This window comes from Centrocercus urophasianus, unplaced genomic scaffold (assembly GCF_019232065.1).
Source record: "Centrocercus urophasianus isolate 14NV4802_14NV808 unplaced genomic scaffold, USGS_Curo_1.0 seq_33, whole genome shotgun sequence".
NCBI lineage: Eukaryota > Metazoa > Chordata > Aves > Galliformes > Phasianidae > Centrocercus > Centrocercus urophasianus.
In genome coordinates this window covers 4,027,619-4,053,336 of record NW_024884900.1, presented here as the reverse complement: position 1 = coordinate 4,053,336, position 25,718 = coordinate 4,027,619, and the positions used below count along the sequence as shown (strand labels likewise).

At 56.9% G+C, this 25,718-nt stretch overlaps 3 protein-coding genes across 9 annotated transcripts; all 3 read right to left on the bottom strand.

The window, feature by feature from the left end:
- Positions 1-1,300: 1,300 nt before the first annotated feature.
- Positions 1,301-6,317, bottom strand: ERAL1 (Era like 12S mitochondrial rRNA chaperone 1). Of its 2 annotated transcripts, XR_006170781.1 has the most exons (12): positions 6,230-6,317; positions 5,924-6,052; positions 5,724-5,851; positions 5,555-5,632; positions 5,210-5,256; positions 4,793-4,854; positions 4,226-4,338; positions 3,713-4,102; positions 3,363-3,512; positions 3,001-3,081; positions 2,521-2,710; positions 1,301-2,436 (listed from the first exon to the last, which is right to left on the bottom strand). XR_006170781.1 is itself a non-coding variant. In XM_042830064.1 (11 exons), exons 1-11 carry the CDS (start codon positions 6,315-6,317, stop codon positions 2,588-2,590), a joined length of 1,389 nt encoding a protein of 462 aa, XP_042685998.1. In that variant the 3' UTR covers positions 1,301-2,587. The 2 variants fall into 2 exon arrangements, 1 of the variants encoding a protein (XP_042685998.1); XM_042830064.1 differs by having other exon boundaries at positions 1,301-2,710.
- Positions 6,318-9,249: 2,932 nt separating this feature from the next.
- Positions 9,250-22,638, bottom strand: FLOT2 (flotillin 2). 6 transcript variants are annotated; one of them, XM_042830158.1, is made up of 11 exons: positions 22,560-22,638; positions 18,749-18,830; positions 16,955-17,045; positions 13,350-13,473; positions 12,794-12,912; positions 12,256-12,369; positions 12,047-12,166; positions 11,416-11,630; positions 11,094-11,277; positions 10,770-10,919; positions 9,250-10,615 (listed from the first exon to the last, which is right to left on the bottom strand). In XM_042830158.1, exons 1-11 carry the CDS (start codon positions 22,606-22,608, stop codon positions 10,577-10,579), a joined length of 1,287 nt encoding a protein of 428 aa, XP_042686092.1. In that variant the 5' UTR covers positions 22,609-22,638; the 3' UTR covers positions 9,250-10,576. The 6 variants fall into 6 exon arrangements, with proteins under 6 accessions (XP_042686092.1, XP_042686091.1, XP_042686094.1 ...); XM_042830157.1 differs by lacking the exon at positions 16,955-17,045 and adding an exon at positions 15,299-15,389; XM_042830160.1 differs by lacking the exons at positions 16,955-17,045; positions 22,560-22,638 and adding exons at positions 15,299-15,389; positions 19,918-22,380.
- Positions 22,639-23,485: 847 nt separating this feature from the next.
- DHRS13 (dehydrogenase/reductase 13) lies at positions 23,486-25,677 on the bottom strand. Its single transcript, XM_042830139.1, has 5 exons — positions 25,530-25,677; positions 25,333-25,451; positions 24,568-24,691; positions 24,185-24,496; positions 23,486-23,789 (listed from the first exon to the last, which is right to left on the bottom strand). The coding sequence occupies exons 1-5, from the start codon at positions 25,648-25,650 to the stop codon at positions 23,506-23,508; spliced, it is 960 nt and encodes a 319-aa protein (XP_042686073.1). The 5' UTR covers positions 25,651-25,677; the 3' UTR covers positions 23,486-23,505.
- Positions 25,678-25,718: the final 41 nt, after the last annotated feature.

The following is a 25,718-nucleotide window of genomic DNA, read 5'->3' as shown; positions in this document are numbered from 1 at the left end:
AAAAAAAAAAAGAAAAAGAATCCTCTGGCAGGAAGCAGAGCGGCCAGCAGCGCCCTAACAATGGCTGCTGCAAAACCCCGCTGCTGGCTGGCGGGCAGCGGCTGCACAAAGGGCTCAAGGAGCCCCTCCAGCACAGCAGGGCGGCCCCATGGGGTGCAGGGGTTGGCGGGGGGCACCGTGTGGGATTCTCTCCACGCTGTGCGGGGCCAGCAGACAGAGGCACCTGGGCCTTCCCACCCTCACAGCCCCTCAGTACCCCCTGTGCTCCCTCAGCACCCCCTCCAGAGCCTCTCAGCATCCCCTGCGTGCCTTCAGGAGCCCCTTAAGAGCCCCTCAGCACTCCCAGTGCCCCCTCAGGAACCCCTCGGCACCCCATTCAGAGCCCCCAGCACCCCTTTTATCCCTTCAGGAGCCTCTCAAGAGCCCCTCAGCACCCTCTGTATTCTCTCAGCACCCCCCCACCCACCCCTAAAACCCCCTGGATCCCCTCAAAAGCCCCTCAGCACCCCCTGTGCGCCATTCAGAACCCCTCAGCACCCCCTGTATCCTTTCAGGAGCCCCTCAACACCTTCTGTAACCCCTCAGGAAGCCCTTAACCCCCCACTGCCCCCCCAGCATTCCTAAAACCCCCCTCAGAAGCCCCCCAGCACCGCCGTTCCCCCCTCAGCAGGCCCTATGAAGGCCCTCAGCTCGAACCAGGCCGCGGCCTCCAGGCCTCACCCTCACGGCCGGGCCTCACCCCGTCACCCAACCGCCTCAGAACCCGCGCGCCCTCTGTCGCGACCCTCCTTCTATCGCGACAGCGCCTGAGGGGCGGCGCCGGGCGGTGGGGAGATGAAGGGAAGGGGGGGGGTGCAGGGGGGCCCCGGGAAGGACAATGAGGGAAAGGATGACGAGACGGCGAGGATTTAACCCGGGTTAGGCTCCCGCCCCCGTCTCCCCGCACTCACTCTCGGTGCCCCTGCCCGGGCCTCATGGCGCCGCCGCCGCTGTGCCCGTGCCGGCCCCGCCGCTCCCCGCCCGCCCGCTCGCTCTACGCCGTGGTGGCTGCGCCAGCCGCTGCCGCGCATGCGCGTTGCCCGCCAACGGCCCGGCCCCGCCCCGCCCCCCGCGCACGCGGAGAAAGCGCCGCTGTTACGGCGCCCCCCTGCGGGCGCGAAGGGAAAAACCTCCGGGGGAGGCTTAAAGGAGGGGGGGGGACGGCATCCCATCCCATCCCATCCCATCCCATCCCATCCCATCCCATCCCATCCCATCCCTACGCAGCCAACAGCGCTGAAACGAATGGAAGCTCCTCATATCTGCCTCGCTTCATCTGCGCGATGGTTTTAATAGAACGGTGCTGGGTTTATTGCAAGGGACAGAAAAACAATACGTGGGTGAGATGGATTCACGGAATGGTGGTAAAGAGGTGGAGGAAAGCCAACGCTTGGTTCCTTGGAGGATTTTTCGGGTGGATTTTGGGTGACCTGATGTTCCTGGTGTGGTATTGGTGGCTCAGTGCAGGTTGGTAAAGCAGCCCCTTGCAGAGGGATGCTGAACCCCTGCTCAACAGGTTTAGGTTCCAGGCAGAAGCCCCCAGCAGCCCCCTCCCTCCAGCCCAGGGGCACACAGAGCTCCTTCCCAGAAACCACTGTAAATGCAATGCGGTGCTGCAGTACAGCCTCCTGAGACTGATCTCAAACCCCACCTGAGCTGTTCTTCTAATCACGAGCTTTCCTTCAGCTCTGCCCCTCTCTAGCTTTCCATCCTGGTGCAAAGAGTAACGGCTTTGTAGTAACGTTCCTGCAATAAACTATTCGAGTCCCTAAGAAAAGGGCTGCCATCTGTCTGTGTATGAAAAGCAAGCACCTACGCAAGGCTGCTCCGAGGAGCCTTCAGACCCAACCCCTCAGCTTTCATTCACCAGCTGAACTGCCAAATAGATGCAAAGGCAGGACCCCACCCGACACCAAAAACAAGATATGTACAGCACAGACCCTCCCTTGGCAATACTGGCTCCTCAGGCAGCTGTGCTCACAGCCATGAACTTTTAACAGAGTACAGGGCAAGGAACACCACAAAAATGAGACCACTGTGTGGGCTGGGGGAGCCTCTGCCTCCTGCCTTACCACTGCTGGAATCACTCAGCCTTCAGAAGAGATGATAGATGGGTGCTGATAATCCTTCACTGCAACCCTTTGCTAAAAGGCAGGAGATGTTCCCTCACACTTCTAAGAATCACAATATCCACCCTTCCCTCGTTCAGTCAGATTCTTGACTCAAGTCATTCTGGATTTCCAAGCACGAACACTTTCCAGCAAGGATGCAAGGCACAGCCTTGAAGAAGATGACAACTCTGCAAATGTGCTGGAACTGCACTGGGGGTGCCGTGATGTGCATCCCCAGGTTCCATACCGTAGATCTGAAGATTTTATTACCATCTGGGCCATTCCCCTAAAGAATAATATATTCTACTTCAGCCCGCTATCTTGATTCCATCACCCTCTGTTCCTGAATTAAACGAAGGTGTTAAGATACCTGCAGCAGAAAACGGGACGAGTTTCTCCACATGAGCTCAGTGGCAGTCAAAACCTACACGAAGAGTTCAACTCTTCACCTCCACCTTGAGCTTCAGGTGAATATCACAGAGGAAAACGTTCATCAGGTCCTGCCCGGCCTCCTGGGCGATCCTGCTGATAACTGCACCTCTTCTTCCAATCAACATCAGCTGTATCAAAACCCAGACAGAACATCATCACGCTCAGCCTTTCTGTGGAGAGGAGTCATCCAAGAAAACAACAGTGCAGACATAGAAGGACACAGAACACAGCAGTCAGAGGTGTCCTACAACCAAGCCGTGGGAAACTAATAGTGAGGTACAAGCTGTTACCGACCAGAAACCAAGCTCTTCTCAACACAGAGCCCAGAGCCAGGGCAGAGCATGTCTAATGCAACAAGGACACACACGTGCTGGATACAGGGAATCTCCTTTCATGCTCCCCAGCTCTCTCCTCTTACCTTATGAGACTTTCTTGGGACCACAAGGTTCTGCACGATGACGAGCTCTCCGCTCGGCCCTTCCTCCCATAGCTCTGTCACCTGCAACAGAAGCACAGACTCAGCAGTTTGGCACAGCACCAAACAACTACAACTGCCACTCTTTCAGAGACAACAGCTCAGCACTCTGGCACAGCTGCATACCTGTAGACCCACTTAGAACACAAAAAGGGCCTGGCAGCTGACATGCAAGTCCCAAGCCAGGCCACGCGGCTTGTGAAGTCTCATGGGTCTCACGAACCCAGAGAGGGATTCTCATCACAAAGCCTGTTATTCCCAACACAGATAACTGGAAGGCAAGTCTGCTAGCACACGCCTCCTACCTGAGTCACACCATAGGGGACTTCCAGTGGCAGGTACTCCAGTATCTTCTCCCTGATGATATTATCACAGATCTCATGAGGTGACTGGCTGGTCAAGACCCTGCTGTGGAACTCCCATGGACCTGGCTTGGCTTGCATCAGGAGGTACTGCTGTCAGCACAAAACACATCACACCCCTCAGACAACACACTGCACACACTGACAGAGAACAGTTCCTCCAATGTGGGCCCATCCCAAGGGCAGCAGCTCTGCTGTTCCTCAAAGGAGGAGCAGCTCGGTGCGAAGCCCTGGGGTACCAGGCTGAGTGCACAACAATTTCCAAGCATAACACAAGTTCAGACCATATTTACCTTCAGCGTATCCACTTCCTCTCCATTGAGAGCTGCCAGCATGAAGATATCCTGGAAATGAGGCCAGCCTTTCCTGTTTTTCAGATCTCCATATTTGTAGGCCTTTTGCCCTTCTGCTTCTGTAACAAGACTGGACTCAGAAGCCTTCACAGCGCTGCTGTTATCCAAACTGGAGCCTTTCTGGGCTTTATTTGTTTCCAGCTGACAGAGGGACTCCTGAGCTCTGTTCTCAGGTGGGGGAGTCTGAGTCACTTTAAGAATAGTTTTTGCAGGAGAACTGGAATTACGTTCAAATTCAGACCCCACTTTCAGTTTCTTTCCATTCACCATTCCCTCTGTGAGCTCATTTACGAGTCCCAACAGGATGAACTTCTTCTTTAGCAGATCCACCTAATGTAAGAGAGGGGCAGCTGTCAGGAATTTATCCTGAACAAGACCAGCAACTGGGCCCTGGCTCTGGAGGAGCTGGAAGAATCACCCCAAAGTCAGCAGTGGGAAAACCAACTCACTTACCTTGTTCAGAACCAGGACACTGGGAATCTGAGGAAACTGAGAAAGACATTTCAGCACCTCCAGGCTCAGAGAGTTTCGTGTCCAGTGGTCTGAGACGTCCACCAAAACCAGAACTGCCAGGAGAGAGCGAGGGGAAAATAATGAACCTACATTTCCCAAAGGTTCTTTCTAAGCTTCTCCGTAGCCTGTGTTTGAATCACTTCCCTCCTGCTCTTCCTCCTCTCACTTCTGCAGGGCAGTGTGCACGTGCAATCCAAAAATGGTGTTTCAAACGATAAAACAACAAACCCAGTTTACACTTGCTGTCCTACAAATATCACACATGCTAAAATGCAACATCCAAGGCCAAATGTTCACCCAAGCTGCCTCCCTTTGCCATCAGGCAATTCTAAACCCCTCCCCCCGGTCAAATAATTCAGTTCTTTCTATGCCCTTCTACCCCTGCTTCTTATTCACACTCCCAGGTCTGCCTTTAGTGCCCAGTAGCATATAGAGGTACTACAGCTGTAGGGTTATAAGTTTCTGTGGCAGATAAAGGGTTTGATGCAAAGGAAGTTGAGTGCCCACCTAGATCTGCATGTTTCATGCTGTCCCACGGGTCTGTCAGCATGGCTGCCTCTAGTTTATGCCTGAAAGGCAAATACAAGTGAGCATGCTAGGCTTGTGCTGGACCACAACAATCTTCCTTCCCCCTGCAGGTGCAGGAACAGCACTTTCCATCATCTCAACTCACACAGAGCTGCCTTACAGGTTTATACCATCCTTCACTGCACACACACACACAGTCAAACACAACAGGGCTCAAGGGATTCCCCAGGCTCTGGGTGTTACTGAAATGTAAACAATTAAGAAGTCAAGAGATCGAAATTAGGTTAAAAATTTACATTCCTGCCACTTCTACAAATTTGCACAGTAGAAATCACTTTGTGTTCTCTCGAACCTCTAGTGATAGAACCCCATCTCTCCCTACAGCAGCAGTGATACCTTTTGGCTTTCGTGGGACAAGTGAGACCAGGTGTGTCCAGAATGATCTAGAAAGAGGAAACACACATTTCCTCAGTCCACGTGCAGTTTTAGCTCTGCCACTAACTTACATCAGCATGATTAAACACCACCATAAGATAGAAATGAAAAAAAACATAGAATGGTTGGGTTGGAAGGGACCTCAGAGAGGATCCGATTCCAACCCCTGCCATGGCTTGGCTGTCACCCAGCAGCTCAGGCTGCCCAGGGCACCACGCAGCCCGGCCTCAGGCTCCTCCAGGGATGGGGATCCTGCACTTTGCTGCCCCCGGGACACAACACCATTTCTGCAGCCTGGAAACTCACCAGCTGCGTGTCCTCATGCGTGATGACACCGCGTGCTTTGCATCGGGTTGTGTGCACTTTCTTCGAGACCGGGAAAACCTTTAAGAAATTAAAAGGATCTCACAGCCACTACAGTTAAAAAATAAAGCTGATCAAACAGCCCTAACTCGGTGATTTGTGGCAGTTTTACCTTTCTGCCCAAGAGCTGATTGGAAAGCGTGGACTTGCCGGCGTTGGGCGCTCCGATGATGGCGATTCTCAGCACTTTGGGCTCCGGGGGCTGGTCAGGGCGGCCCCGCACCATGCGGGCCTGCTTCTCTGCGGGGGGAGAAGGCGCTCACACGGTGCCCTTACCCCGCGGCGGGGCCGGGGGGCGCAGGCGGCGCTCACCTCTGCTAGTGGCCACGGGCGGCGGGTGCCGGCCCAGGGCCGGGGTTGGCCTTTCGCCGGGGAGGCCAAGGATGTGGCCCAGCGCCGAACCGCTCCCGCTGCAGCGGGCGCAGCTCTCCAGGAGGATCGCTGAAACGGTGTAAAACCTGCAAAACCGCCCCGAAACCGAGACGGCCCCGTCCTCCCACCTCGCAGCTACCGCACGGCCCGTCCCCTACCCTCTGGGTTCGGCCCGGCCCGCCCTCACGTCCCCCAGACCCCGGCCTCCCCGGAGCGAGGTTCCCGGCCTAGCTCCAGCCGCCCCACCTGCACGCCGTGACGGCGGACCGGCCGAACCAGCCCTGAGGGCCCAGAGTAGGCCCCGCGCCACCGCCGCAGTCATGGGCGCCGCCATGTTGTCCCGCCGCGGGGCAGGCCGGGAGCGCGAGCGGCGGCCGCTCCTACTGGAGGAGAAGGCGGGGGGAGCATAGAGAGGAGGGAGACGGGGTTAGGGCGCCGCCCTACGCAGTGATGGATGTAGCGCCCCCTGCTGGCCGCGCCGCGTGGCGCCCATCAGTGCGGGCGGCGGCGCAGCGTAGTGCTCCCAGTGCTCCCAGTGTGCCCAGTGCTCCCAGTGATCCCAGTGTGCCCGCTGTGCCCAGTACACCTCAGTGCTCTCATTGCCCTCAGTGCTCCCAGCCTGTCCAGTGCTTCTGGTTCTTCCAGCTTTCCCAGTGCCCACAGTGTGCATAGTCCCACCAGTGCCCCCAGGGCACACACTGCTCCCAGTGCTCCCAGTGTCTCCCGCAGCCCACCCAAGTGCTCCCTCTGTGCTCCATGTCCTCTGCAATTCATCCCGCTGTTCCCCACAATGCTCCCCAGCCCATCCCAGTGCCCCCCACACCCCCCAGTGGCTCCCCACTGACTCCTATGCAATCCCCCCCAGTGCCCCTTTAGTGCCCCACACCCCTCACAGCACCACTAACTGTCCCAGTCCGTACCTCCCCCACACCCCAACGTTGATCCCCCCACACACAAGGGAAGGAGCCACCGTCTCTGTGCCATCTCTGATTTTATTGAACCCACACCACCACCCCACACTGACCCACACCAGCCCACACCAATCCATGCCACGCTGCGTGCCTGGCTGTCAGCAGAACCATTACCATTACTAAACTCAGTAATGGTAACGGTTTCCCTGCCAGCCATGTGTCCTTGGCTGCATTCATTCCTCAGGGTGCCCCATAACCCCCCTGTGCCCCACAGCGCAGTCCCACGGAGCAGCTCTCAGGGCCGGGTGCAGCCCAGGGGAGTACATCATCTATACTGTAGTGTCTTATAGTGAACTTACAGTATATGATGATATCCAGCCCAGGGCGGCAGGCAGCGTGATGAGAAGCACCTAAACAAAAGGAGAGCATCGTTAGTGTCACCTCGTCCCCAAAGTGCCACCACCACCCCGCTGCGTCCCCATAGGCAGCACCCACCTCTCGGGGTGACCCCGCTGCTTTGTGGGGTGCTGCTGCTGCACCCACTTTATAAATCCTGCACAGCCTCATCTGCATATCTCAAATCTGCACAGCACAGCTGGTGTGGCCCTGTAACCCCTTCGTGTCTGGGAGGGTGGGGGGTGAAAGGGAGGACACCAGCCTCCAGCACTGCGCCATCCCACAAAGCTCTGCCTGTGGGGGACACGAGGACAGGGGGGTGCCAGGGGCCAGGGCCACCCCCTTGCTGGATCACCCCCAGTCCTTCATCCCAGACTGGGAGCTGCCCATGACAAACTGGTGCCCAATGTGTCCCTGTGTCACATATGCAACCCCAAAGGATGGATCCATGCGTCCCCAAGAGGGTTGTGTCACCTCATTGTGTGTGACTATGGCCATTCATGGCCTCTGGCCGTGTGTGTCCCCAAACAGCCGCAGTGCCTGGCTGCGTGTGCCTGTGTGTGGCTCTGCCTATATGTGTCCCCAGCCCTGTGTGTCCCCCCGAGGGTCACATCCTGCAGCCAGCGCCATGCTATTGTGCTATTTGTGCTGGCAGGGCAGGGACATGGTGGCATTCCTGGAAGCCACCTGCAGGGATATGATAAGTCCCCACCAGGGCTGTGTGCTTGGAGACCCAGATAAGCAGCACTGGGTGGCTGCTGCGGACCCTGCAATGGGGTGCAAGGTGTTCCCAGCCCTGCTGTCCCCTCTGTGTGACAGGGGCAGCATGACCAGACCCTGGCAGGAGGTGGCACAGCTGCCAGCAGCAGTGTGTCCCCAGCAACATGAGGACACCAGGACTTGGGGACGACAGGGGGCTGTTCCCTGCTCCCTTTGGACCTTGTTGTGATGTGAGTGTCCCCAGACAGCAGCACAAGCAGCCAGCACCCAGAGCAGGGACTCTGTCAAAGTGTCTCCCAGTGTCCCCATCCCTGCTGCTCACTCAGCTGTGCTCCACATCCGTGCACTGCCAAGTGTGCGGCCACCAGGACAGCACTGCAGAGCAGCTATGGGGGCTTTGGTATTGCAGCCCCCCTCCGCCAATGCTGCAGGGCTGTGTGTAGCTGTAGATAAGGAGCCACCAACCCATCCCCACCCACCTATCTGCAGAGCCACCCTGCGTGGGGCATGCAGGATGGGGGGCCCTTCTGTCCTGCCCAGCACTTGGTGGGACACAGAGGGGCTTGGGGGCACGAGGTGTCTACAGAGCCCCCCGGTTGCTGGATATCCTCACTCAATGGAGAGCACATGTACCAACAGAGCCACCAGCACAGGGCTGGGGACAGAGGTGCTCCAGGACATGGAGTCACAGCATTGCCTGTGCTGGAAAAGACTTTGGGCTGTCCTGTCCGACCCCTTCCATGGGCACTGCCAGGATGTGTCCAACCTGGCCTTGTGCACCTGCACGGATGGAGCACGGGCACCTCTGGGCACCCTGCACCAGATCCTCAGCCCTCTCACTGGGAAGTGCCATCCTCACAGCCCACCATCCCTTCTCCTGCTGCTGAAGACCCTGCTGAAAGCCCTTCTCCATCTCTCACACCCATGGGTGCAGAGCTGGTGAGGACAGCACAGTGCCACCAACCCGGGGACAGAAGTAGCCTTCAGTCCCTGCCAGCATCACTGCCCCCACAGCAATGGGGTCCCTGGGTGACATATGGAGCTGCTGTCACCCAGCAAAGTGGAACAGGGTTGAACCCCACATAGTGTGGGGCTGGAAGCAAGCCCTGAGGACAGGGTGATGGGACCATGGAGACATGGTATGGGGGGACACCCGAGTGCAGCCAAGGTGGGCTGCCAGGAGGGCAAACACTCTGGGGGTGTGGGGTGGGGACAGAAGGCACAAGATGAGAGCCAGGGCACGAGGTGACAGGCTTTATTATCGCACAGCAGTGACACGGTGCAGGCATGCACACACACTGAGATAGGGAGCCTTGCCCGGCACACCCATCAGCAAGCACCAGATCGGGGTTGGCAGCCACAAGCTGGGGGCTGATAAGGCCTGGCCCCTCCTGTACAGCAGTAGGGAGGTGACACTGCAGCACCAGTGGCACTGCCAGGGCAAAGTGGGCCTGGGTCTCTGCACCCAGCAGCCACCCCTCTGCAAAGAGGGTGACACTGAGCTGTGGCACCGGATGCACAAAGTTGGGACCCCCTCCCCCCATCCCACCAGCTGGGACTCCATGCAAACGTTTTTAGGCACAGCCACAGCAAACACAGGCAGCAGGACAGACACAGAGAGGGTGAAGGTCAGTGCCCGCTCCTGGTGGCACTGCAGGGGACACAGAGGGGACAGCCTTTTCACAGCATCTCTGGGGACAGCAAAGCCATGGGCTGCCAGGTGGGTGGGGGTTTGCAGGAGTGCTGCAGGAGGAAAGTGTCCCCATCGCAGTGCCCTGTGCCGTCCCATGCCACTCAGGCCCTTGCTCTGCTAGCAGAGGTGAGAGGCATGGTGGCACTCAGGGACAGCAGCCTGGGTGGCTGCCTCCCTCTGGGATGATCAAACAGCTTTGGCACAACGCTGCTTTTTGGGATTTCTGCAGCTCGGCCGCCTTGCAGCGCTCCTTGAGGTCAGGGAGCCTAAGGGTGGGGAGCAGCGTGGCACCGAGGGACCCGGCTCAGGGCTGAGCAAGAGGCCAGCAGGAAATTCCCTGAGGGAAGGCAAGATGGCACTGAGCCCTGGCAGTGCCCCAGCATCACCCAACCAGGACTGCCACCTCTGGGAAGCCGTGCCCAGGCTGCAGGCAAGACAAACATGTGGAAAGCCAACCACAAACCCAGCTTGTGGGCAGCAGCAGGGGTCTGGGCAGCGCCCCATAGGGTCGCAGTGGGAGGGCAGGGAGCCCAGAGCAGGTCCTGGTGCCTGCACACATCTTGCTGAGCCCCTGCTGCGAGCTCCTGAGGACAGAGAACAGCAACACCAGACAAGCTGCCAGTCCTAACCGTGGATCAGAGCCAAACACCGGCTGGATACAATATACAATTAGTTAGAAAATAAATCTCCTCCCACCCTTTGTAACAAAAAAGAGCGGCTGATTGAACATGCATCTTTCTGGCCCTACAAAATAAGGCACCAGAGCTTAAAAACGAAACTCCAATTGTCTCTGATATAAAAGGAATTCCCAAGTGTTGAAGGCAGTTGATGTCGGAGTGCATAACAGGGAGTGATCTTCACACGCTTTGGGTCTCATGCCTGGGTCCCAGTGGCTTTCTGGATCAGGGGAATCTGTAGCAGGGAAAGAGAGAACTGTTAGGGCCGCAGGAAGATGCAGGGAGCTCCAGCAGGGCAGGGCTGCGGAAAGAGGCCACCTAAAATCTGAACAACTCAGGGCAATTCTGCACACCCAAGAGCCATTGGCTGCTGCTGGTACCCAGCTCACCTTTGTGAGGTCCACACCGGTGATGGCACGCACGGAGGCGGGGATCTCGGCCAGCAGGCGGTTCACCTCAGATGTCACATTGCTGCTCTCCCCGCTGAGAACAATGATCTCATCCACCCTGGAGAGCGGAGCAGCCACTTTGGCAGCAATCTGAGGAGGCAGGGAAGCAGCTTGGCATGAGCATGCAGCCACGGAGCTGCTGGTCAGACCCACAGGGTGAGGACACACAGCTCGTGGTGCCTCTCTGTGCCTCCAGGAGAGCTGGCCCAGTCTGGGAACTCCCCACCTCCAGCCCAGAGCAGGGGAAAGCTGCTCCCTCCTCACCTCAGGCAGTGCATCCAGCACCAGAGCCAGCTGGGCAGCTTCCCCGTAGCTCTGGAGCGCTTCGGCCTTCAGCTTCATCCTCTCGGCCTCTGCCATCCCGATGGCCTCAATCACAAAGGCCTCAGCTTCTCCGATCTTGCGGATCTTCTCTGCCTCCGCCTGAGCCAGGAGGACTTGCCTTACCCTGAAAAGGCAAAGCAAGCCCTACAGCAGCCAACATCTCCGCCGTCAGCCTGCAAGCTGGGTCAGAGCACGGCGCTCCCAGCCCAGCCCAGCACACAGCCAGCTCCCTGTGCCCCACTGACAGCTCAGGCTCACTCACTTCTCCCCCTCGGCGATCTGCTGGATGCGGTAAGCTTCGGCCTCCGCCGGCCGCTTCACAGTGGCTATCAGCTCTTTCTCCTTCCGGATGATCTCCTTCTCTTCCACATCGATCTGCTTCTTGCGTTGCACCACCTCGATTTCTATCTCCTCCTGGCGGATCTTCTGCTGCTCCCGGGCACTCTGGAGCTCGTAGGCCAGCTGGGCCTCAGCTGTCTGCATGTGGGAGAGAGGAGAACAGGGGGCTCGTACTCCTGAGTGCAGACATAAGGACCCTTGGCAGGCTCTGACAGCAGACGTGGGTCAAATCTCCACCCAGGGTGACATCCCAGTCCTCAGTGCTGCACTTGCAGTCCCTCTCTGTGTGCTCTTCTCGCAGTATTTGAACAAAAACAGCTCTGGGTTCAACTCAGGCAACTCTCCCCATCCCTCCATCTCCCCCTAGTCTGACTTAAGTGATGGCAACAGGGTAGGAGAGGAATGTGCTGCAAGCAGCGTGCACTGTGACACACAGACCTGTGTTCTCCAGACCTGGCTCTCTAAACATGCAGAGAGAGGAAGCTGGAAAGCCTCGGAGCAACCAACACCACTGCAAACCAGGGGACACCAGCAGGCTGTCAGATACCTCTCACCTTAATGTTGACCTCCTCAGTGAAGGCAGCTTTCTGCAGTTCAAAGGCACGCCTGGAATCTGCTATTTTAGTATCTGCCATGAACTTGACATCCAGCATTTCCTTCTTGCACTCTGCCTCCTGCAGAGAGAAAATGGAGAGCACAGCTCAAGGGTGTGCAGCTGGAGCAAAACACTGCTCTGGGAAGCTCAGCACAGCCCTGCACTCACCCGAATGCCAGCATCCCGCTCAGCTTCTGCCACACCAATGTCTGCATCTCTTCGGACAGCCGCAGTCTGAGTCTTTCCCAGGGAGCTCAGGTAATCCACTTTATCATAGACATCCTGGAGAAAGGGAGATAAGTCACAGCCGCTTCCAATCAGTGACTCCATCTTGTTGCCTTCCTGAAGGAGCTCACAGCAATCATTGGTTAGGCCAGGCTCAGGAAGAGCCACGTTAGGCTGCTGCCAAGCAGAACCAGGCATGACAGGGAGAGGCGACTCTCCCAGCATCCTCCCTCCAGTCCTGGGGGCTCGGCCAGCAATGAGCTCTCCTGTTTGAGCTCTCCTGTTCGAGCTCTCCTGTTTGAGCTCTCCTGCTTGCACAGTGCTGCCTGGATGCAGGGCACATTGCAGCGGCTGTCATGGAAACCCCTGGAGGGCTGGGGCAGGCTGTCAGCCACTGCTTTTCCATCAGCCTCAGTGGGAGAGCCAGGGTCAGGCTCTGTCCCTGCTTCACAGCACGGCTGGCTGTGCACCATGATGGTACCTTGATGGTAAAGCTCAGGATCTCGATACCCATGCGACCCACGTCTGGAGCTGCCACCTCTCGCACCAGCTTGGCAAACTGGTCCCTGTCCTGGTAGATCTGCTCCACCGTCAGGGTGCCTGCAGAAGAAAGGCAGGCAAAGCACTTTATTTGAAACAGGGAGCATGTAGCAGCATGGGTCTAAGCTCAGCAACATCCTACTTGTCTCAAATCACACAGACAGTGAGGTCAGCTCTGGGCACAAGGGTACAGCTTGCTGCCCAGCCCATGTTCTGCACATCAGCATCTCAGAAGTGCAGCCACACACAGGGCTACCTGCAACCCGTGGGGACTCAGACATCTCTTACTGCAGGCACCGAAAACTCATTTATCACAACACCCAGCAGCACAGCACGAGCTGCCGGAGGGGAGGAACAATCTAAGCTGCCACATCTGCATACAGCAGAGGAAGCACCCATCGTGGCCTGCCATGGTGGCAGCAGTACTGCTGGGGTCAGCCAGCACAGGGGGAAAAAGGCTGCTGATGATGCCTGCGAGACTGTGAGCCCATCCGCACCTAGGATGGAGCGCAGATGCCCCTCCAGTGTCTGAAGGACCACGTTCTTCACATCCTGCACGTTCTTCCCCAAGAACTGCTCACAGGCCACAGCCAGGAGCTCCTTCTCGGTCATTATCTTCACCTGGAGACAGGAGACAAAACCAAAGGGGCTGATTGTGCCTGTCCAAGGTGGGAGAGACACCCAAGAGCAGCAGCAGCAGCAGCAGCAGCACCACCACCAGGCTGCCAGATCCCCACGCTACTGATGGGAACGGCGGTTCCACATGGTGCTCCCTGCAAGGAGGGATGACACGAGATGGCCACAGCACACTGTGTTCTGCCTGCACACGCCTGGGGGCTCTGTGTGCCCCCATGTGCCAGCACCTGGCCAGCCTGCTCCTCACCATCCGGTGCCAATTCTCAGAGCTGCTCCCCGCTGGCTTAAAACCCCCCACTGGGTACGGATGTCAGGTAGTGGAGATGCAGCACACAGTTCCTGAGTGCAGTCCTAAAGTGGCAGCTCCTGGTGGTCCAGGACATAAGGATGCCTGTGTGTCTGGCAGCAGCGGGGGGGGGGGGGAGCAGGGCCATATCGGCATGCAGCCAGCACGGCTGGGCGCTGAGAAAGTCCCACAGCACCCTCTGATGGAGACAGCGGGGCTGGGCAGTGCCGGCGGTGGGGCAGCCCTCTGTGCGCCGTCCACCAGCCCTGGCTGCTGCTGCCTGAAAGCCCAGCATCATCCTGGCTCAAAGACCTCCAAACGAGACCCTTCTGGGGGCTCCACTGTGTGCTCTCGGTGGGTTCACGACCTACAGACCTCATCCTGCCCCCCGCCAGACCCATATCCAGGGTTTAAGTGCCGGTAAAAGCAACACAACTATTTCTAGGTCTGTGAGGTGACAAGTTCAACACCACAACACTACCCCGATCACACGAAGAAATGCCAAAACCTCAGGTGAGTGTGACAGATCAACAACAAACAAAAAACAACAGTGGGAATAGCAAAGAACCTGGGCAAGGTAGATTCGGAGCTGTATTGGAGCACGGTGGTGCAGCTTTCTGCCTGCATGCACTGCCCAGCCTAGTCCTGCTGTGAGTAGTGGGAGGATGTCCCAAAATGAAGCTAGAAAGAGCTTCAAAGAGAAATCCCTCCCATGCAGGAGTGTTGCCAATCAGAAGATGGAGAAGCTGACAGCTTTACAGAATTGTGTGAAGGAGGCAGGGGTGCATGCATTTCTCCAACCATGCAAAGACAGAGCTGAAGCCACAGGTGTGCCCAGCCCTTCTGCTGCGTGCAGTGATGCAGACACTGCTACTGGCTGAGCACAGCCCCACTTACAGCACCTTGTCTGTCAAGGGCCAAGCAAAGAGACCCTGCAAGAGCACTGGGTGGAATCTCTCCAACGCACAGCTGTTAAAGAGCTGCAGTGCTCATCCTGGGGGGCTCCTGGTGCACGTGAGGTTTTGCTGTGTCTGAAGAAGGCTTGAGGCAACCAAAATTCAATTCAAGCCAGAAATTTCATACACAGATTTTATTGCCCTGAGAGTTCAAGTTCTTCCTTCTAGCTTAAACTCACCACGAGGAACAACAAGACCCACACACTAATAATCCAAACCAACCCAACTCTCGGCACCATCTCAGATGTGAGTGGCTCAGCCCTGCAGTGTCACACAGCTCCAGGGCCACCACGGCACATCACAGATGAAGTCACCCACACAACTCATCTGCCACAGGGACAAACGTGACATTGCAAGAAGAGGAATGATTCTGGGGAGAGGAGAGGTCACAACCCCTGTTACAACATGGATGTGCTGTACCATGCTCGAACCAAAGAGGACAGTGTGGTTTTGTACCAGAATTTGTCTCAGAGCAGTTGGCTTCTGTTCCAGGACAACAGCAACCTTGTAAGGGGGAAAGCCAGTTAGAGACATGCATTCCTGAAATGATGGTTTGGAGTTACTGTACCTGTGCCACACCTGTGACAGTTAAAGCTACCCCCTCCGCCGTCTCTACGTCCTCACACCTGGGCTGTAACGTCATTATCTCTAGGGAAATCCTGCCAAAAAACGTAAAATATTTGCACGTTTCCAGGTAACACACACTCTGCCTTCCCCTGCACCTCCTGCCCTGGCTACCAGCTGCACTCCTACGGGTAATGCGAGACAGGCACAGAACTGTATGTGACTGCAGACAGACAGGACAGCTTGGACAGAAAGAAGGAGGTTTCCAAACGCCACTTAACAGGAGTGTATCAGCAGGGCTGGTGAGGCAGCCAGGAGCTTTGGGTCCCCAGCTCTGGCTGCTGTCACTGGTTTGAAAGCACAGCACGGAGCCCAGATGCACCCACCCTGCGCCACCCTGTGATGCTGGTGCTGCAAGAAGCAGCCATGCCTTTTCCCTCGTTGGCTTAACACTCACACAGCCCTACTCTCTCATCTCCCTCACTCTCCCTACTTTTCCTATTTGCCTTTGGGCCGTGCGTCTCCAGCTCCTTTGAGGTCAGACAGCCAAAAGCATATCTTGCTTTTGGCAAGGGCTGAAGGTGCTGTGGACAGATCTGCAGGTCACAAGATGGTGACACACGAGCTGTGCTCCAGGCAGCACAGCCCATAGATAGGAGCAGCTGCACCGAGCTGGGAACATGCTGGGACACAGAGCAAAGTGTTGGTCTGTGCAGCCTGCTCGTGTTGGTCAGCATTAGCTCAGGCATCCAAAGCATGAGTGGGTGGCAGGGGGCTGCACGCTGTGGGCACATCTGGGACTGGTGGGGTGCTCAAACAAATCCCTGCGAGCCCAACTCTGCCCTGGCTGCTGTCCTAATTGAACTGGCATGCAAGCTGGGAGCTGAAAACACGAGGTCCCGCTGCCCAGGATGCGCACAGGTATTTTGTGCCATATGCAGCTTCAGTCAGCTGGTGTAGGACTTCTGAAAGCCTAATCCATACCTTTAATTTCAATTAAATGCTGTGCTGCTTCCTAGCTGGCCAGTCCCAGGGAAGTTCAGTAATCGCTGTGACGGCGGTCTGTAACTGCTCACAGCAAGAGCAAGCACCACTCCTCAGTGCTGCAACTCACCCGAGGTCTCCGTGCTGTGCTTTTAAACGAGACAGCATCCAAAACGGGCACTGCCTCTGTGTGGAGGAGGAAGGGCTCAGTGGAAATTCGTATTCAAAACCAGAGAGCTGCCATTTCCCCACGTGGGTGCAGACTTCCTCTCGAAACGAGCCAAAGCTCAGCTCCCCACCTTCCCTGTGTAAAACCCTGTGTAAAACCCAGCCTTGCCTGTCTGCAGCCAGATGCACTTCTGCACGCAATGCGAATGGTGCTGCCAAGGGAAGGGTTACAGTCGAAGCAAACGTCTGCAGCATTATCAGGAGCCAGCATAGCAATGCCGAATTTGGAATTTGCCAAGTATGCATCTGTCTGCATTACCTACATGCTGCAGAGTGCACCCCAGAGCAAACGCCAGAGGAGGGGTAGGAGAGGAAGGTGCTGAGATGTTCACTGTCCCAATAGAAAACCATTCGTTTTTATGTTGTCCTGCTGCTGCTGCTGTTGCTGCTGCTCAGAACAGAGGCAGAAATAGTTAGACGTGACGTTAGGAAGCTGGTGGGTTATTACCTGTGCAACCCCTGTTACGTACAGTGGGACCCCCTCCGACGTCTCAATATTCTCACAGCGACAGAGGATGGTCATAACCTCCAAAGACAGTCTGAGCAGCAAGGAATAAGGGTAGGACAGCAAATACACAAAGCGGTTACCAGAGAGTAAGACATTTGTTGCAAAGGACAGACGGGGCTTTCAGCTTTTTCCCTGTTCATGTCTGCATTTCTCCCACTGCTGATCCCTGGACTCTGTAATGCTGGGCACAGCTTCCCCCATGCTGCATGGAGCTCTCGGCATCTGGCGCTGCTTTTTAGGGAGGTTAAAGAGGCTGGGCTCTCACCCCGACCCCCATCAGGTGCTGCCACCTGTAACCCACCTGCACTGCTGTCCTGAAGTCAGCTGGAATTTCCTGCTGCAGCACTTTTAACACAGGAAATAATTTTTTGTAACGGCTTCGCTGTCGCTGCCATCATTAAAGATGGGCCAGAAAAATAAAAGCACCAGGGACCCGGCTACACATCCCTGCTAAGGCACTGAGGAGAGAAGATGCTTCCAAGTGCTGTCCTGAGAGGCTGAATAACACCATTTGGTTCCCTGGGAGGCACTGCCTCTCTGGCTGCTTTTATTTCTGACCTCAACACAGGGATGAGATTTCTCCTGCTGTGTTTTTTTTCCCCTCAGCCCTCAAGGTTGCAGCAGGATAAGCCCTGCCAGCTCCAAGCACTCCTTTTGTCCTCAGGTTGGTGCTACCTGGCGAGGTGCAGCTGACAGCAACACAATTACTGCTGTCTCATCCATAGCTCCAAAAAAGATGTCCTAATTTCAAAGGAAGAAATCTGCCTCACTCGTGTGCGTGCAGCAGGTTCCAACTGTGGCACAACTTATGGTATTTGGGAAAGACTCCAGTCTCAAAAGGAGAATTTAGCCCCATGGCATAACCTGAGGGTACAGATTTTAAAGTACAACATTTGCTTGGGTGCTTGCAATCCTGTCCAAGCCCCATTTGCCAGACAGTGCACAGACCTCCAGCACATGACAGCTCGCTCCCAGCAAGCAGCTCTCTAACCTGGACTCAACCTTTGCTCAACTTCACAAGTTAATAGCAGCACTGCCAAAGAGCCTGGGCCAAAGCAGAGGGTGTTAGCTGAGACTCTTCATGCAAGGTCCCAGGAAAGGAGCTAAGAGCTGTGAGCCCATTGCCAGCAGCAAGCTGGCTGAGCCAGGCGAGCAGCACTGAGGGCTGTGCAGCATCTGCAGGGGGAGGGCAGCAGCATGCTGGCTGTCTGCTGGTGGCGACACGTTGACGTGGAGGAGGGAAGGTTAGCTGCAACCTCTGGCCTTCATGTAGTGCAAAAAACCCAAAAGTCACGTCTTTATCCCTTCCCTGTTACTTTTTTACATAGGCAGAAACCTGTGCCTGGGTGTGAGGGAGGTGTTAGGACAGAAGCACACTTAGCAACATCCCCACAGGTCCTAAAGAAGAGCCATAGCAGCAGTACCACAGCACGTTAATTCAGAAACAAGCAAAGTCCATGACCGAGGAAAGGGAAGGAAAGGAAATCCTGTGCTTTTAAACAAGAACACAGCCTGCTCCCGTGGTGACAGCAGTGAGCACGTCTTTAGAAGAACAGAGCTGGGCAGCAGGCAGGGGCTGCAGCCAAAGGCAGAGTGCTGATGCTCAGCCATGGTTTCTCATGTCCAGGCCAGCCCTGCATTCCTACAGACACTGACAGCCCTGCAGGGACGGCTCTGCCTGGCGTGTGCTCCAGACCCACGAGCAAAGTGGGGCTGACCTCTGGGTCTCCTTACCTCTGTGTGTCCGTAATGCACCACCAGGCCCAGGCCCAGCCGCCGTACACATACTGCTTCACGTCGGAGCCACAGCAGCCACCTGCAGCACAGTGGGAAGAACACAGATGGAAGAGCCATTACACCCATGTGTCAGGGAAAACCCTGCACCCAAACAGGGCGAGTTGCAAGCAGAACAATCTCACAGCACTGCAACGCCTGGTAACATTTGTTGGAGGACCTCGTTTCCCAAGGACAGGAAGGGAGGTGCTCCTGGCAGCACGGAAAGTTGTTCATTTCACAGCATCCACGTGGTCATTAGGCCTCCAGCGAACCTCTGGCAATTGTTTAATAATCGTTTTCTGAGAAAAACGTGCCCTAATAGCACTGCTGCTACAAGTTGGGAAGGTGCTTCTGCTCACAGATTCCTTTTTTCTTCTGCAGGCAACGCCTCGCTCAGCATCACACCCAACACTTGCTTCCCAGAGCCTCCTAACACTGCTATGCAGCTCCGTTTGCTAAACTCTGCCGTACGCCCTGAAGCGTTCAAAGCATAAGAAAAACAGGGAAGCCAAAGCCATCAAGCAGAGGTGGGATGCCAGCTGGTTGCTTTCCTGCAAGCTGGACGTTGGACTGCAGCAGAGCTCTGTCCCGCTAACGCACGATGGTTAATTTTCCATTGCACTTCTTGCAGCCTCTTTGCCAAGTCTCAGAGATCAAGTGAAAAAAGAACCCACAAAGTGAAATCCTTGCAAGGCTGAAGAATAACCCCTCTTGCACAATGGGATTTGGCAGAGGAGGTGCATTTCTCAGCTATAATACACCCGCTGTTCCCCAGGGCTGGGTCTCACAGCCACTCTGCCGTCCCTTTCACCAACATCCCCACACTTTCCGGGTGCAGCGTGCCACAGTCAGACCTGCTGCAAACTGGGGATTCATGGCCAGGCAGCTGCCAGCCACTTTGGCCTCTTCAGATGAAGGGGTCCCGTGTTCCAGCATGGCTTCCCAGAGTCGAGAGAAAGCACGCTGCCTGGCTTGGATGACATGAGATGAAAGATTTGAGGATCTGTAGATAAGCTGAGCTCTTTGGTAGATGCAGGGAAGTGTTGCTGGGAAACAAGCAGAGTGATTGCTGGGAACACTGCTGAACACAGAGAGGAGAAGGCAAAGACACACGCAAAGAAACTCACGTAATAAAGCAGGGTCTAGACTAAAATCAGCGTCTGGTTCTCAGGTGCCACTGTGAATATCAATCAGGCTTTGTCCTCGTGCCTCGTCCAAGGTTAATAAAATGGATTTATCAGATGGGGGATTCTGAGGTGGGCCTGTGTAATCCTCTGATGGTCACAACAACAGGGAAGTGCAGGTTGTGCTGGTGAGCTCCTTCTGGAGGTCATCCAAACCCAAACCAACCACTTCCAACTCTGAGTATCGCTGCTACAGAGAGTTTGCAAACCACTCCTTCAGCTGAACCCACCTTGCAAACAGAAACCCAGAGGAGAAGGAAAGCAAACACAAGAAAGCTGCTGAGATGTTACCCCAAAATTCCTCCCAGAAACAAAAGGACTCTGCCTGCCTCTTCTCCTGCTTTCCTCTCTGCAGGGACCTGGAGATTGCAGCCTCCCTTTCCTACAGGAGATGGCCTGGAGCTTCTGTTCTGCTCTCATGCCATTGGTTGCTCTCCCCTAAACAGCACTCTCCGCATTTCTCTTCACTGAGCAGCATCGCACCCCTTTCAGACCGTTTGGCCTAGCTGTTGAGTTTGCTTTGATCCTAATCCTGCTCTCAAAGCTCTCGAATCCATTCCCAGCTCAATGTCATCTGCACATTCAATAAGCACGTTCTCGATTCCACCACCCAAGCCAAAACAAGGCACTTACTTGATAAATCCCTTCAGCTGAACAGTGAACCACTGTCAGGTTCCCTGGCACTGGTTTTCCAGCCTGGCTCACATCAATCTTACAGTACCTGAGGACTGCAGGGCTCTCGCAGAGCAGGAAGGGTTCACAGAGCCTCCAGAAGACTGTATTTCTGGCTTTCAAAACGTGTACAAGTGACTGTTGTGTGTTTTTGTGGTACGCTGGCTCACAGACAGTTCCTCTTGCAGGAATAAGAGGGATGCAGCAAGAGGATGTGAGTGCTCAGATCAGGTCGGGAAGGGTTAACCATCCCCAACTGCTGGGGCCTGACAGGAAATGTTGACACAAAACTAGAATCAGCTGCCTGCTCTTCTCTTGCTCTGAGAGAAATCAAAGAGCCCAGAGGGGCTGCACTGGGGAGCTGAGCTGGGCCCTATTGCTTCTCTTTCACACCCTGACCTCCAGCTGAAGCAGCACCCTGCTGCTCCACCAGCACTGTGCTCTGCACAACCTGCCCCACACTGCACCTCCAGATGTCCCAGCTGCTGCTGGGCCCTGCACTGTTTGCCCTGTTGGCTCACAGGAGCTGTAAGATGAGAGCAGCCATTAAATATGACGCCTCCTGATGATGAGGCTCTGCAGAAATATTAGTGTTGGATTTCAGCATTAGCAGATTGATCCCGAGCCACAACGGCTGCGTTCAGCCAGGCTGCAACTGAAAACCATTACGCACTTGGAGAGGATCTGTGCATCTTGTGGGAAGCCTGACGTCAGGGTGAGCAGGTATTGCTTCTCTGAACGCAGGGCTCTGCCCAGGAGCAGCCTGCAAGGAGCCAAAGCCTCCCCAGGGCCCGCGCCAAGCCCCAGTGGGAAGCTTGCAGCTCCTCCTGCAACATAAGACTCAAATTGCAGAGCCCATCATCACCTCGCACAGCTCCCCAGAGCATTCCTGGGCTCTGCATGGATTGCCTGACCCAGGGCAGTTTCTTAGAAGGAAACGAGTGTTGCTCAAGAGGGAAGGACACAGCACAGTGCTGGCCGTGCCCTGGAGGCTGCTTCCCAAATAAGGCTGTGGATCTCTGCATGCACACAAGTTTCCAGGGTACGGCTGCTGCTCCTGGTGCTGAGGGCCTGAGATGCCTCACCAGCAAAAAGAAGGAGCTCAGAAAGCATCACAGCTGCATGACAGCAAGCCAAGAGCCAGCTGCTGCCACGACCTGCTGTCACATTTCTCCTCCCTTTCCCAGATCTGACCTAATATCACCCAATTAAGCGCCGGATGCCGTCAGCTCTCTCTGTTCTGCACACAGACCGCTTCAGTTCCCGGAACCCAAGGCTGCACCCTGCTGCTCTGCCCAGGGGTGCTGAGGAGCCGATGCTGGTAGGGAACAGCAGCAGAGCTGTGTCTGGGGATGGCACTGAGCCCACTCTGCGTCCCTGGGCTGTGTTCTGCCCTCGTCCCACAGCTCGGTGCTGCATCCAGGAGCAGCCCTGGCTCACCAGCTGATGTCACGAATTCCTGCCAGGCCATCCTGCGAGCTGCACGCTGTGAGATTCAGGAAGGAACAGAGGTTACAGCAAACCCTGCAGCCTGCGCGGTGCCCTGGTGCAGATGGACGATGGCTCCTTGGCTCCCGAGCACTGTGCTGCGCTCCTCGGAAGGGGTCTCACGGGGAGCCAAGGGAAGCTGTCTGCATCTCCTGAGAACCAGCAGGCGCACACAGCTTTCATTTCCCTGCTCCTGCCACGGCCTCGGCAATTCCCATCGTTGCCCCAGGGCTGAGCTGGGAGCACCAGTGCCACACCAGTGCCACGTCCCCCTAACCCACCTGCTGACCCCCCCAGTGCCACACGTCCCCTCCCCACACCGTGACCCCCCCACACCCAGGCCTGGCGCAGCCCCACCCCCAGAGCTCAGGACCCCCCCGGGTCCCCTTCAAGCCAGAGCCCCACAGCGCTGTGCCCGCCCGTACCTGACACCACCAGCGCCTCGTTGGGCCCCACCGTGTGGCAGTTGCCCATGCTGCCCGCGGAACGGCTCCTCCGCCTCTCGCCGCCTCCCGCCCGCACCCGGTCCGCCCAGCGCCGCCCCGCCTCCACGGCGGCCGCCATCTTGGGGAGGTGGGCAGCGCTCTTGGGGGCGGAGTCACGGCCGGCCGCCATCTTGGGAGGGCGGCCGCCATCTTGGGGAGGTGGGAGCCGCGCGGAGGGGCGGGGTCAGGGGCGGCCGCCATCTTGGGGCGCTACGCGGCGCGTGCGCAGTGTGCGACGACAATGCAATGCAATGCAATGCAAGGGGAGGGCGTGCCGTGCAGAGGGTGGCCAGTGCACAGCGGTGTGTTCCTTAATGTGCGAGGTTGTATGCAATGCAGTGTGTGAAGTTCAGCAGGTGTGCAGTGTATGCATGCGTGTGCAATGCAATGTGTGCGAGGCAGGGCACGTGCAGTGCAGTGCAGGTGTTGCAAAGCATGTGCTGTGTGCGTGCAAGGCTGTGTGTGCATGCACAAGGCAGGGCGTATGCAATGTGTGTAGTGTATGTGAATGGTAGGGCATGTGCAGTGCAGTGCATGTGTGTGCATTGCAGTGTGTGTGCATTAGGGCATGCTTTGTTGCAGAGTGTGCAATGCAGTGCATGGTGCAGTGTGCACACTACAGTGTGATTTGTTGCACTATGCAAAGCAGAGCACATTCACGCTGCAGCATTTGTGTGCACATGCATGCATTGACAAGGCAGGGCGTGCACACAGCTTGTGCATGTGTGTGCAAGGCAGAGCATGCTGCATTGCAGCAACTGCACTCTTTGCAAAGCTGGACAAGCTGTTCTGCATGTGCAAGTGTGCATGGGATGGCATGCAGAAGATGGCACCGGGGCAGCTTGGGGAGCTGCATGACACAGTGCAACACAACTGCAGGACTTATTTATTCCACAGGTGTGCACAAGGAGGGCTGCAGCCCCAACAGCCTCTCGCTGCGGTCCCACAGCTCCCATGCTGCAGCATCATCCCTGCCCTGAGCCCAGGGCTGCAGAGGGCGGCAGTTGGCGAAGTAGCAGCCACTGAAGGGCTCGAGGCCATCCTGCGTGGCACAGAACAGCACTGGGCGTGCGCCTTCAGCTGCACTGCGGAAGCAGAACCGGGACAGCGGAGTCCACAGCAGCTGCAACCACAGCGGTGCGTGACGGAACAGCTGAGTGTTGACAAAACCTGCAGGGAGAGAGGAGGGGTGCATTGCAGCAGACACCGGTGGGGAGGGGACCCATCAGCAAAGGGACACAGCACACAAAGCAACGCGCTTTGTGGTGTGCAAAGAGATGGCTGTGCAAAGGGATGCTTCGCGCAAAGGGATGTGGCGTGCAAAAGGATGCTGTGCAGAAGGTAAACTGTAGAAAGGGTGTACTGCACAGAGGGTGCTCCATGCACCGTGCAGTGAGATGCATCATGCAAAGGGATGCTGTGCAAAAGGCGAACGGCGTAAAAGATGCACAGCACAGAGGGATGCTGCATGCAAAGGGAACACCGTGCAAAGGGATGCTCCACGTGAAGGGGTGCTCCACGCAAGCATGCAACAAGCAAACCACTTGGCACTGAGCTGCCCATACCTGGGTGCACGGCATAGGCAGTGACTCCAGTCCCCTGCAGGCGTGCTGCCAGCTGCCGTGCGTGCAGCACGTTGGCCAGCTTGCTGTCACAGTAATCCTGGAAGGCAGCAAAGGGGCCGGGGGGTGGGCGGCCGAGCTCAGCCATGCGCAGGCGGCCAGCACAGTGTGCAGAGGAGGCGACGATGATCACACGGCTCGGGGCGCTGCTCTGCAGGCGCTGCAGCAGCAGTCGGGTCAGCAGGAAGTGGCCCAGGTGGTTCACCTGGAACGGCAGGCTGAAACCATCCTCCGTCGTGCCCCCGGCGCTCACTCCTGTGTGGGCAGTGCGTGGTGTGGGTGCTGGGTTTGGGGGTCCCCATGCAATACAGTGCTCTGCTGCTCACCGGCGTTGTTGATGAGGAGGTGCAGGTGGGGCTCCTGCTGCAGGAAGGCGGTGGCGAAGGCGTGCACTGAGTGGAGGCTGCTGAGGTCCAGAGGCATGAAGAGCACCTCGGGGTTCCCCGTGTCCTGCAATAGGGGTGCAGGAAGGAGGGGGCTGCAGGGAATGGCTATGGGGTGGCCTAAAGGTGGGGTATGCTGGGGGTGGTCCCATCTGGGTGTCCTAGAGATGCATTGGGAGTATGGGAGGAGGGTTACAGTGGGATGTGCCATGCGGATGCACCACACACATCAGGGGAGGGCCAAGGGGGGGTCCTAAGCGTGCAGTGGGGACGGACCATAGGGGCGTCCAGGGATGTGTTATGGGGTCCTAAGAGTGCACAAAGGGCTGCAGGGGAACACTGGGGAGAGCCCATAGAAGTGGCAAAAGGGTGCACTGAGGTGAGGGATGATACAGGGATGTTCAGGGGTTGCAGCTGGGGTGTCCAGGGATGTGCTGTGGGGGTATTTTAGGGATGCACGTGGAGGAATTTGGGGGTGCTTGGGGTGCAGGGGGTGTGCTGTGGGGGTGTCCTATGGGATCATCCTACCTATGGGCATCCTGCGCCATGGGGTGCTGAAGGCGTGGGTGCCTTAGGGTCCTCCAAGGATGTGCCGTAAGGGTGAACTGGGGGCACGCTGGGACCGTCCCGTGGGGGTGTCCCAGCGATACCCCAGAGCCCCTCTCTGTGCCCCTATTACCCTCCCTAACCCCCCCCCCCAGCTCTCACCCTACGGATGCGCCGCGCAGCCTCTTCTCCCCGCAGCGCACTGCGCGTTGCCAGCACCACACGCGCCCCGCACCGTGCCAGCTGCCGTGCCGCAGCCTCCCCGATACCACTGCTTCCCCCTGCGGAGGAGAGCACAACAGAGAGCTGTGAGTCAGCAGCCGGCAGCCAGGCAGCAGCACGCGGCGCCCCGCGCTCACCGGTGACGACGGCGGTGCGGCCGTGCAGCGGGGGCAGGGCGAGCGGCGGCGCGGGGCTGCGTAGGGTGAAGCGAAGCAGCAGGCAGAGCAGCAGCCCCACGGCCAGCAGCCACCACCCCATCCCGTGCGCAGGGAGGAAGGGGAGGAGGAAAAGAGGAAGAGGGCTGTGCTGCCGAGAGCCGCAGCCCT

What these genes read in the sequence shown, in the direction of transcription:
- ERAL1 (XM_042830064.1), bottom strand. Translation starts at nt 6,317, where the DNA reads ATGGCGGCGCCCATGACTGCGGCGGTGGCGCGGGGCCTACTCTGGGCC. An exon ending in TGTCCCACGAAAGCCAAAAG is followed by an intron (nt 4,855 to 5,209) that starts GTATCACTGCTG and finishes TTTGCCTTTCAG; the next exon opens with GCATAAACTAGAGGCAGCCA. An exon ending in TCCCCTATGGTGTGACTCAG is followed by an intron (nt 3,082 to 3,362) that starts GTAGGAGGCGTG and finishes CTTCTGTTGCAG; the next exon opens with GTGACAGAGCTATGGGAGGA.
- FLOT2 (XM_042830158.1), bottom strand. Translation starts at nt 22,608, where the DNA reads ATGGGCAACTGCCACACGGTGGGGCCCAACGAGGCGCTGGTGGTGTCA. An exon ending in ACGTAACAGGGGTTGCACAG is followed by an intron (nt 13,474 to 16,954) that starts GTAATAACCCAC and finishes TCCTGTCTCCAG; the next exon opens with GTGAAGATAATGACCGAGAA. An exon ending in TGCTGGATGCACTGCCTGAG is followed by an intron (nt 10,920 to 11,093) that starts GTGAGGAGGGAG and finishes CTGCCTCCTCAG; the next exon opens with ATTGCTGCCAAAGTGGCTGC.
- DHRS13 (XM_042830139.1), bottom strand. Translation starts at nt 25,650, where the DNA reads ATGGGGTGGTGGCTGCTGGCCGTGGGGCTGCTGCTCTGCCTGCTGCTT. An exon ending in CCGCACCGCCGTCGTCACCG is followed by an intron (nt 25,452 to 25,529) that starts GTGAGCGCGGGG and finishes TCTCCTCCGCAG; the next exon opens with GGGGAAGCAGTGGTATCGGG. An exon ending in TGCCTATGCCGTGCACCCAG is followed by an intron (nt 23,790 to 24,184) that starts GTATGGGCAGCT and finishes CTCTCCCTGCAG; the next exon opens with GTTTTGTCAACACTCAGCTG.